The sequence below is a fragment of the Octopus sinensis genome, linkage group LG4 (assembly GCF_006345805.1).
Source record: "Octopus sinensis linkage group LG4, ASM634580v1, whole genome shotgun sequence".
Lineage (NCBI taxonomy): Eukaryota > Metazoa > Mollusca > Cephalopoda > Octopoda > Octopodidae > Octopus > Octopus sinensis.
This window is the reverse complement of record NC_043000.1, coordinates 10,912,943-10,925,470: the sequence shown is the minus strand read 5'-3', so window position 1 is coordinate 10,925,470 and position 12,528 is coordinate 10,912,943. Positions and strand designations below refer to the sequence as shown.

Genomic DNA, 12,528 nt, shown 5'->3' with positions numbered 1-12,528 from the left:
CCAGTTTGTATTTTTCTACATATAACATGTGACCTCGTGAGCACCGCCAGCAATTTTTTTTCCTCTGTCTTCCCTTCTCGGGATCTTTCCTTCTCCTTTGTTTCCGACGAAGAGCTCCGTTAAACCCTCCTTCTTTCCTGAGCGTCCAATAATACTTTATTTGTTCCACGTCCTCGCGTTGCTGTGTTTTTTGTGTTTTCTTGTTTGGATTAACTATATATATATATATATATATATATCTCCTTTCAACATGTTTACTGAAATAATGTGATGAAGAACTAAACTTGACTAGAAAACCCTTGAATGTTGGAACAGATTTTTATTTCTGAGTAAAAGTTACTTCTCTGAAAATTTGGATCTCATTTGGCTTTTGATATTTTACTTGTTTCAGCTATTGAACTGCAGCTATGCTAGGGCTCTGCTGTTGAGGGTTTGGTTGAACAAATCAACCCCAGTATTTATTTTAAGTCTGGTATTTATTCTATTGATCTTGTTTGTCAAATCACTAAGTTACAGGAACCTAAACAAACAAACACCAGTTGTCAAGCAATTGGAAGAGACACACACACACACACATATTGAGTTGTTCGGAAAGTTCTTGCCGATTTTTAAAGGAAAGAAAACGGTCAATAAATACTTACCGTTACATTTTTAATCAAGCAAATATGAACCATTTTGTTGCACAATGCATCTCCATCTTTCCTTTAACTTGAAAATACCCTCTTCCCAGAATTGAGGTGGTTTCATGGCAAAGAATTCATCAAGGTATCTTTTTACATCATCCAAGGAGCTGAAATTTTTACCATTAAGACTATTCTGCAGAGACCTGAATAAGTGGAAATCTGAAGGAGCAACGTCTGTGTGAATATGGAAGGTGGAGTAACACATCCCAGCCGAGCTGCAGCAATTTTTGTCTGGTTCTCAAAGCATCAAGTGCCGAAAATGAACTTTCTTACCTTCCATTTTAAAGGGTTACAGAATTAACACAGGTTATAGGAACATAAAACTTCTTCCACAAAAATTTCTTTATTGCCCACAAGGGGCTAAACATTTGAGGGGACAAACAAAGACAGACAAAGGGATTAAGTCGATTACATCGACCCAGTGCGTAACTGGTACTTAATTTATCGACCCCAAATGGATGAAAGGCAAAGTCGACCTCGGCGAAATTTGAACTCAGAACGTAACAGCAGACGAAATACCACTAAGCATTTCGCGCGGCATGCTAACGTCTCTGCCAGCTCAGTTTAAACTGTGCTCTAAATGGAGGTGTAGTAAAATCCTATTTTATGGACTCAACCACGTTCTAAACTAAGTCGAAAGATAAGCTACTATAAATTGACACGAACTTTCTGGACAACCCAATGTATATATATATGCTCGAAATGAGGAGTAGATAGGCAGCTGACAACTGATGAAGGGTCGTTCTTTATGTTACTTGTCCTGTTTTCCATTTGTTTCTCTCATTTGCGTATTCAACTCATTTGTTTTTGTATCTCTCGTGTTGTTTACTGTTTGTGATGTCCTGTATCCACATATGCATATATATATATATATCATCATCATCATCATGATATATATATATGAATAAATGTAAAGAATGGAGTTGAACAAAGATTTTAACAAAATTTCTTTACTTTCGACACATGTTTCGAAAACTGCATACTCTTAATTCCGAAGGAATGAAGGGTGCATTATGCTGTCTTCTCATCAGGAAAGACAAGGAACCTCTATCAGCTTCAAGACGAACAAAAACTTTTTGATGACTGCCTACATGGTGTCCACAGTGATAATGAGTGTTTTTTTAAAAATAATCCGTTATAAGCAATGACGTCAAAATTGGTTGGAAGGAGGAAGTTTTAAAAATAGGAAGGGGACAGTATGTATGCTGTATGTATGGGGATGCACGGGTGTATGCTTTTGTTAATGAGTTTGAGTGTTTATGTGTGTGTATATAACTGCATTTGTGTCTGTGTGTGTATGTAATTGTGTGTGTGTGTGGGGGGGACAATCGTCAAATATATTTAGTAGTGAGGTGACAAATTTGTGTCTGTGTTTGATTGTGCGTATGATAGAGAGAGAGGGGGGAGAGGTAGAGAGAAAGAGATAAACATACGCCAATGGTATTTAGTAGTATTGTTTCGTGCAACGGAGTAGAAAGAAAGAATTTGTCTATGGCAGTGGTGTAGACGTGAAACTAACTATTAAAACCAAAGAGGTTATCTATATTATTTATCATTTATATGAATGGAAGGTGTATTTCTGCCAATGCTTACACTTATAGGATTTTTCTATTAGTTTGTTTACCAAGGGGAACTTGGCAAAAAGGATTTAGAAGAGTTCAGAATTACAAATGCCACAATATTTCCTGCCCTTATCAAAAGGAAAGGATACAGACAATATGGACAGACACAGACACAAATGCAGTTATATACACACACTCATACACAAACATAAACACTCAAACTCATTAACAAAAGCATACACCCGTGCATCCCCATACATACAGCATACATACTGTCCCCTTCCTATTTTTAAAACTTCCTCCTTCCAACCAATTTTGACGTCATTGCTTATAACGGATTATTTTTAAAAAAACACTCATTATCACTGTGGACACCATGTAGGCAGTCATCAAAAAGTTTTTGTTCGTCTTGAGGCTGATAGAGGTTCCTTGTCTTTCCTGATGAGAAGACAGCATAATGCACCCTTCATTCCTTCGGAATTAAGAGTATGCAATCTTCGAAACATGTGTCGAGAGTAAAGAAATTTTGTTAAAATCTTCGTTCGACTCCATTCTTTACATTTATTCATATAAAAAAAACACACAAATTTTCACACAAGAACACGGGGTTCTGCCCTTGGCATGTAGCTTCAACCGTGTTTTCTGATGTGAATTTGCTACCCAGGTATCGATTAACCGAATTATCCATACTAGGATAATTCATTCACCTACTTAAATATATATATATATATATATATATATACATATATATATATATATTATATAGAGGGTACTATTATTCATAGGTACCGCACGCTAGGATGGACTTTTGCAGTCAAAACTACTAAAATAAACAAATTGTACCGAATGCAAAACTTCAAAGCGAGTCATTTAAAAACAGAATTTAGTTACATATCACCTGTGATTTCGCAATCAATGCAGAATATGCATTCCATGCTCTTAAATATATATATATATATACAAACACACATGTATATACACACACACGATAGGCTTCCACAGTGTCTGTTTACTAAATTAACTCACAAGCATAGTAGAAGACACTTGTTGAAGGTGCTGCACAGTGTTACTGAACCTTAAATCCCATGGTTGCAAAGCAAGCTTCTTAACCACACAGCCACTCTATGGAAACATATGAGAAAAAATTTAAAACATATCACCTCAATGCTGCCCTACCATCTCGATTACTCACTACTTAAACTTCATTCTTGGTCTCTTCTAAAGGTATCATATTTAACAGTATATGGCATGCTTTAAAAAAAAAAGGCATTTTGGCTCAGTGGTTAGTGTCAGGCTTGCAATCATGAGGTAGTGAGCTCAGTTCCTGAATTGGGCTGTGTTGTGTTCTTGAACAAGACACTTTGTTTCATGTTGCTCCAATTCACTCAGCTGTAGAAATGTGTTGCAATGTCGTTACTGGTTCCAAGCTGTATCAGCCTTTGCCTTTCCCTTGAATAACATTGGTAGCAATAAGAGAGGACACTGGTATGCATGGGCGACTGCTGGTCTTGCATGGACTTGTGCCTTGGAGGGTAACTTTCTAGTTGCAATCCCATGGTCATTCATGACCAAAGGTGGATCTTTACCCTTTTTAAGACATGCTTTATTTCCCAAAAATGTCTCAAAAAACAAAAATCAACCCAGGTGCTGTAAGTGAAATTTGGCCTCCCATAAGCTTTAACCCTTTAGCATTCAGATTACTTTACTAAATGTAATGCTTATATGTTCACATAGTTTTAAATTAATCATGCATTGACTTATAACTTCAAAATTTTAATGATGTAATAGTCTGTTTGTAGAATGACATTTTAGGAATGGCTCCACTAGCACGGATGCCTGTCATCAAATCGAAATCGAAATCAAACTTGATGACTGGCATCCGTGCTAGTGGAGTGCTAAGAGTACCATACAAGCGTAATCGTTGCCAGAGCAACAAGCTGGCCTCCATACCGATGGCATGTAAAAAGTGCCATTCGAGCGGGATCGTTACCTGTGTCGCTTTACTGGCACTTGTGCTGGTGGCACATGAAAAAGCATTCAAGTGAGTTTGTTGCCAGTGCCGCTGGACTGGCTCCTGTGCAGGTGGCACATAAAAAGCACCATTTGAGTGTGGCCGTTGCCAGTACTGCCTGCCTGGCCCTCATGCCAGTGGCACGTAAAAGCACCCACTACACTCTCGGAGTGGTTGATGATAGGAAGGGCATCCAGCTGTAGAAACTCTGCCAGATTAGAATGGAGCCTGGTACAGCCATCTGGTTCACCAGACCTCAGTCAAATCGTCCAACCCATGCTAGCACGGAAAGCGGATGTTAAACAATGATGATGATGTCTGAGAGGCTGGATCTAGCTGGTTTGAACATAAAACTGGTAGAATATTTTCAGGTCAGATATGGCCGGTTTGAATGCTAAATGGTTAATGCCTGAAAACTTTTCTTTTTTTTTTTTTTTTTTTTTTGAATATGTGCTATAGGCATAAGAGTGGCTGTGTGGTAAGTGCTTGCTTATGAATCACATGGCTCCGGGTTCACTCTCACTGCGTGGCACCTTGGGCAAGTGTCTTCTACTATAGCCTCGAGCCGACCAAAGCCTTGTGAATGGATTTGGTAGACGGAAACTGAAAGAAGCCCGTCATATATATATGTGTGTGTGTTTGTCCCCCCCCCCCAACATCGCTTGACAAAACTGATGCTGGTTTGTTTACATCCCTGTAACTTAGCGGTTCGGCAAGAGAGACTGATAGAATAAGTACTAGGCTTACAAAGAATAAGTGCTGGGGTCGATTTGCTCGACTAAAGGCAGTGCTCCAGCATGGCCACAGTCAAATGACTGAAACAAGTAAAAGAGAAATGAAATTGAAGTCGCATTAAATATGTCAAGGTATGTTTTATGCTATCAAATACAGTAACCTACCAGTTAAATATAGTAATATCTTGAAATGCTGCATCAGATATCCAGGTGCAATAAGAGAGATAACAATTCAAGTGTTGAGGTGTTAATGACCATGTAGCCTTCACCTCTGCCACTCTGTTATAAACCACATGATTCAATGACATTATTACCATGGTAATGTGATTTTGTAACCACTCTTATGAAAACAGCTCTGACATTTTTAGCCAATCAGATCACATTTAAAGTACATTGTTATCAAAATTGATCTTCCCCCTACAATATTTATAACATTTTCCAAATGTCTCTTGATTTAAATGTCAATGATATTGATTTATCGTCTGGAAAACCATGAGCTAGTCAAAGTATTGTGACCACATTTATAGCTTATATTTGTTGGGGAAATACTCACAATTTTCTTATCTGTGTCTAGTACTTTCCTTTGGATCATTTCTGTTCACCTTGACTCTAAAATTTTTTATAATGTCAAATAATAAACTAAAACTTTTCCAATGACATGAGCATAGCTTTATAGTTAAGCAACTGTATTCACATCTGTATTGTTCTTGGTCTGATCTCTCAGCACAGCACCTTGAGCAAGTACCTTCTACCATAACTTCAGGTTAACCAATACTTTTATAAGTAGAATATGATAGACAGAAGCTGGCTGTCATTTATGTGTCAGTATGTATCACTGATATCCAAATCCATCATTGAAAAGTCTCTAAGTCTGGCACTTTACAATCAGTCTTTGAGATATTTATTCATGTTAATCTTGCCATCAGGAATACTGAGAACCTGTGACTGGTCTATAGAAAACCTTTAACCAAGGTTCACGAATAAACAACATCAGGGAGTAATTTAGAGGGAAGCTTTACATTACACTGCAAATACACACACATACATGTAAGTGTTGCACTTGAGAACACTCAACTCCAGTTTCATAGAGTTTAATATAATACAAGAATTACTGCTAATCACTTTTTTATATTGTTATAATCAGTGATATTTGTGAATCTCATTGTTGTAACTTTAATCTCAGTACAACAGTAGTGATATTACAGTTACTGCTCTACTTCTATAATCTTTATATAAACCTCCTCAAGGAATGTGAAGACAGGCTGGAAAGCAGAGAATTTTCCAATTGAAGTTATGAAGGGCATCCAGCCACAGTGTGAGACGACAGTTGATATCGTTAGGCCTAACTCATCGTAAAGTCAATACCACCATGACCAATATCCAAACTACAGTGGAGAAGGCTAGCCACTGGATTTGGTTAAAAAGAAATGATGAGTGATGGCTAGAAGAATATTGAGCTTTATTTGATAACCAGTTGATCTAGTAAGCGGGGCCTCATATCAGTGAGGGGGACCGGTGCACATTGATGCCGTCGCCAAAATGGCGCACATTCTCTCCTGATGACCCCATAAACTTGCTGGCTTCCGGTATGCAGAGTTCTTGATTGGTAGCACTTGCATGTGCAAGTTGTTTGCAAGACATCTTTTACCTCATCTTTGTAAATTCTCAAAGACCCTGGCAAAGAAGATTGATGGGTTCAATAGTAGAGCCATGAGAACCACTGAGAATATTAGATGGTACCATCATGTTTCTAACAAAGAAATGCATGTGTGCACACATCAGGCCACAACCTCCTACCTCATAGCTATCCATTGCAGGCGCTGGTACGAACATGTCCTCTGTCTTTTACTAGATCATCCTACCAGGGCTTTACTCTCATTTAACACAGCAGCTACGGCCTAGAAGAGACCTTGTCCCAAGTCCCATACCAGATGGCTAGATATGATTAAGGAAGTTCTCCCAAGGCTCGACATCACCTTAGAGAATGCAGAGGGTCTAGCACAGGACCACTAGCAATGGTGAGCACTGGTGGATTTGGTCAGCTCTGTGCATGATGACGTCCCTGGGACCACTGACCCCAACCCCATGAAGCAGCAGTAGCAAACAGTGTATGTGTACACTAAATACATATGTACACAACAGGCACAGTTCACATTGATCACATTCGCAAAATATTGGTCAATCTGAGGCTAAGTTAGACACTTTCCCAAAATGCCATGTAGTCAGATTGAACCAAGAACCACATTGTTATGCAGCAAACTTCTTGACCTCACACCCATGTCTGCACCTCTATTTTGGAATAACAAAATGTGTCAGATTCCCCTGGAGCAACAACACACAATGTATGTATGTTTTTGTATTTAAGGCAAATATTGTTGACACAAATTATTATATGTAAGTATACACTCCATTTTATAAGTATATAAGGTACTCACATTTCCTAGAATTTCTTCAAAACTCAGACTAGAATCCTTAGTGCGAAGGCCCCTAAATAAATAATAAAGGCATACACATGTATGTAATGATGTTTAACTTATTACAATTGATACTGTTGGTTTGATAATTTTGATTTGTATGTGTATGTGTATACACACACACATACATACACTCACACACACACACACACATACTTTATTTGTGGGTTAACAACAAGGCTACCATTGGTTTCATGCTGAGAGTAGTCTCGGCAATTATCAAGCCTACATCATGGGATGTTGGTTCTTGTCTCTATCTTTGATATGATATATATATACACATACACACAGCGTCCAGTGAAGGCTTAGCTGGCCAAAACTTCCAAGTCACAGTCACTGCTTCATGTTTAAGAATAATAAATTTGTACTCTACTACATATATACTGAGTAATCAGTTTAATGTAATTATAACAAAAATAAACATTTATATATATATATATATATATATTATATATATATATATATATATATAATATATGTCCAAACCATGCTAGTGTCCAACCCATGCTAGCATGGAGAATGGACGTTAAATGATGATGATATATATATATATATATAATACATATGTATCCTGTAACCCAATGAGGACGCTTCCACCTGATTTTTTTTCAACCTGTTCTAAACAACAATCGAATCTCCATCACTCACTACTGTCTTGGACACAATGGATAATAATGTCCAACATACACAATGCTTACAACAAATAAGAATATAAAATTATGAACATTGTGGTTTTGAGTGTGCTAGATATCCTGTTATGAATCATCTAGGTGTTATTTTAGCCAAGGGCTATTTCTCTTTTGTTATAATTAAAACCCACTTGGTGCTGTATAATTTGGCAGTAATTAGTAAACTAGCTTTGTTATTGTAATTAAATACTATAAAATCTTTCTGTTTTTTAGAACTTTGTTCCTCTCTCTGTCAATTAAACTTTGAGTTCTAAATAGAACATGAGACATTTATTTCACCATGATGAGTAAAATGTTGTTAATTTCACATGTCTTTGTTCTAATTACAATGCTGTTCTGCTTAAATCCAACTACTGCACCTACTTTTCCACATTCCATAATTTTCATTGTATCTTGTTCAAATGCACCACCCCCCCAAATCATGTAGAATACACTGTACCACAGAAATGAGACTGCACCTAAAACATTCCCAACAGACTTCAACATACAGAGTCTCTGTGTCAACAATATTGTCTTGAAAGTGTGCAGGCATGGCTGTGTGGTAAGAAGTTTGCTTCCCAACCACATAATTCCAGGTTCAGTCCTACTGTGTAGTACCTTTGGGAAAGTGTTTTCTACTATAGTCTCAGGCCAACCAAAGTCTTGTGATTGGATTTGGTTGATAGAAAGTAAAGAAAACCTGTTGTGTGTGTGTATATATGCGTATTTATATATATAATATATATATATATATATGAAGGCGCATGGCTCAGTGGTTAGAGCGTCGAGCTTACGATCGTGAGGTTGTGAGCTCGAATCCCGGACCGGGCTGCATGTTGTGTTCTTGAGCAAGGCACTTTATTTCACGTTGCTCCAGTTCACTCAGCTGTAGAAATGAGTTGCGCCGTCACTGGTTCCAAGCTGTATCGACCTTTGTCTTTCCCTTGGATAACACTGATGGTGTGGAGAGGGGAGGCTGGTATGCATGGGCGACTGCTGGTCTTCCATAAACAACCTTGCCCGGATTTGTGTCTAGGAGGGTAACTTTCTAGGTGCAATCCCATGGTCTGTGTCGTGACCGAAGGGGGGTCTCTGATATATATATATATATTATATATATATATATATATATATACATATGTCTGTACATAGATGTACCAGGCTGAGTAAAAAGTAAGCAACGTTTTGAAACATGAAATTCATCACAATATATTTCAACAATGTGAAAATTTTACTCATCAAAGTAAGTACCATTACAATCAACACATTTTTGCCAACGAGTTACAAGTTTGTTTATTCTGGTAACATAAAAATCTGGACTTCTGGAGCTGATGAACTCTTTGAACACACTTTCACCATCTGTTTGATTTTTTAATTCCTTCTCTCACAGGAAATCATCAAGTTGCTTGAAAAAGTGGTAGTCAGTAGGAGAAAAGTCTGGGGAATAAGCTAGGTGGGGAAGGACTTCATAGCCAAGTTCCCTCACTCATTAGTGAAACATGTGATTGAGCATTGTCTTGAAGAATGATTGGCCCTCTTCTGTTGACCAGTCTGGGATGGAGGAGCAGCAGTTTTTCGTTCATTTTGGCAATTTCATAGCAATATGTTTCTGAAGCAATGATTTTTCTGGGTTTTAAGAAGTTATAGTGGATGAGTCAAACAGTCACCATAACCTTCTTTATGAAGAGCTCAGGTTTAGGGAAGATTTCAGTGCTTCGTTTTGGTCCAACGACTGCAAAGAACGTTTTTTATTATTGTACAGAGTCCACTTTTCATCGCAAGTTACAATACAGTCAATAAATGGATCGATCTGGTTACAGAGACGTGATGAGCAAATTTCATATCTGCGCATTTTCTGATTTTCATTCAAATCTTACGGTGTATATATATATATACATACATCTATACATGCATACATACATACATGCATACACACACATACATAAATACATACATGTTTGTTATGTGTTATATTTATTATATATTTATGTTATGTGTGTTATCATTAAGTTTATATAATTTTTCAGATGTGAGGATAACTTCTGAAACTCTCTGAGGTAATTATCCATTGGTGTACACATTGCATTTACTATCAAACCCACTGCAAGGAGGATGGTGTTCAAGGAAGTATACAGCATGTGTTCAACGCAGTTAATTTATACAGCAAACAGAGATTCAGCTTGAGTGCATAAATGTTACATTGAAACTTTTCCTCTCTTAACTTTGATCTCCAACATGTCTCAACTTCACTTCTGACTCCTCCATGACTTTGAATTTCTTTTACATTTAAACAATGTCTCTAAAATTTGGAGCTGCTCAGGCCCCAGCTGAGCAAGCTGGGACTCCCCCTACTAACTATGTGATCAGGGAACCAAGTCCCCCGACCAGCATATTGGCTACATTACATGCAACCTCTACAGTTTCGAGCAGTACCTCCACAATATCTACTGAGTTAGAAGGAAAACATACCTGGGCATATATTTTAGTGCCTCTTGGAGCAATTGTTTTCCTTGGGTTTGTCATCTTTCTGGTAAGTTCTGCATTTATACTGTTAATATGTAATCAGTATGTTATAGAAAGTAATAGCAATGCAAATGGGACATCAAATAGGAAAAATATCATTAAGATATTGAGATATTACCTTACAAATATGTAATTAGTCCTGATATTTCGAGTTAAAGACTCCTTTTCAAAAGCTTTAAAAGACAAGAGTGATATATATATCACATGACCATTTTGTTAATACATGTTATTTTTCATATATTTAATGTTTTATCTACATTGCTGTTACTTACTATAATACACCTATTTTCTACATATTCTGCAATGTTTCATGCAAGCCATAACAATGTTGTTAATGTTTCGTAGCTCAGTCATTTTGCCACTCTGTGATATTATGAACATTAGCTCAAATATTCAGCCGTCCAAACATGAACTAAATCCCAAATTGTTACAACACTGATTGCCAATCAGAAGGAATTAAAACTATCACTTAAACAAACCAATGAGAGAGTCTCTGTGCAATTACTCAACTTATTAGAAAGAGCGACCAAATTTCTTTCAGTCATATTCTACTGTTTTTAAAAAATGACATAGATGACACTGTGTGACACGATTTTTGTCCTTTGGTTGCAGCGGCTAATATTTCATTGAAACTTTGCATTTTTTTACATTCATTCAAACCCCAAAGAATCCCTTTCAACATATTGCTATGATGCTTCCCCCACTTTTTTTGCTTATGGTCAGAGGTGTACATATTGTCAGTCACTAAGGGACATGCCTAAGTGGTTATGGTCAAGCAACTGACAAGCGAAATCTTTGGTATTGAGCAGAATATTTGCTATAATGATATTTCTGCTTCAGCAACTTGGTGCTGAATCTGTCTGAAATGTAATGGAAAATTGGTCAGTTTGAAAACGTTGATGTCCAGGTCACAAAAGCAAAGTTTGAAGAGAATAGTGGTCATTTCCTTTGATCTCTAGACAGAAGCAAGTAGGAAATAACATTTACTGATAAAAGACAAAAAAGAAATTAAAATTTTGTCAGACAATGTAATGGCACAGGTGTTGCTGCATGGTTAAGAAGTTTGCCTCCCAACCACATGGTTTCAGGTTCAGTCCCATTGCATGGAACCATGAACAAGTGTCTTCTACAATAGCTGAACCAGACCAATACCTTGTGAGTGGATTTGGTGGATAGAAACTGAAAGAAGCCTGTCATCATCATTACCATCATCACCATTCAGCATCCATTGTCTATGCTGGCATGGGTTGGATGGTTTAACCAGGGCTGGCAGCTGGAAGGCTGTACCAAACTCCAGTCTGTTTTGGCATGGTTTCTATAGCTGGGTGCCCTTCCTAACATCAACCACTCCAAGGGCATAATAGGTGCTTTTATGTGCCACCAGCACATGTGCCATTTGCGTGATACTGGTATCTACCGTGAGTGCAGTTTTACTTGGCATGATGGGTCTTCTGAAGCATGGCATAATGCCAAATGGTTTCAGTCCTTGCCTCCATGAGGCTAAATTGCACCTTTTACCATAACAGAAAATCATGGTAACTGCAGTGAATTTATTTTAACTAGCCTAAAGTTCGCTTGTTCCTCATCACTGCTTGGTGTTGATGCTATTATATTTATCCTGATCAGGGAGTTGGATAGTACAACTCAGTCACTGGTGTTGACTGCTTTTAATCAAAGCTATGGCTTTAAATGTTTCCAGGGTTATCTCTCTTCGGTATTCCCCATTGATGAAGGCTAAAGAGCTAGAAATGGCCTTCTAGGAATCTGATAGGGGGAAGCACTAGGTAAATATGATGTTTTTAAGTTTTTTTTACAATAAGAGAGAATTTTTACTCCTTGATAACAGCAGTGAATTTGCCTTTAGAAGTTGAAA

The 12,528-nt window shown here is 37.5% G+C and overlaps 1 protein-coding gene across 4 annotated transcripts in view; it reads left to right on the top strand.

Annotated features, from left to right (window-relative positions):
• The window catches only part of LOC115211062 (uncharacterized protein C3orf18-like), a 52,542-nt gene that overhangs the window by 4,617 nt on the left and 35,397 nt on the right, over nucleotides 1-12,528 (top strand). For all 4 annotated transcript variants that reach the window (XR_004998618.1, XR_003881462.2, XM_036501756.1 and 1 more), the window contains one exon: nucleotides 10,160-10,662. Coding sequence is in view for 2 of the 4 variants with exons in the window: in XM_036501756.1 (XP_036357649.1) it covers nucleotides 10,426-10,662 (237 nt within the window). In the remaining 2 variants the exon portion in view is untranslated. The remainder of the gene's footprint in view (nucleotides 1-10,159; nucleotides 10,663-12,528) is intronic.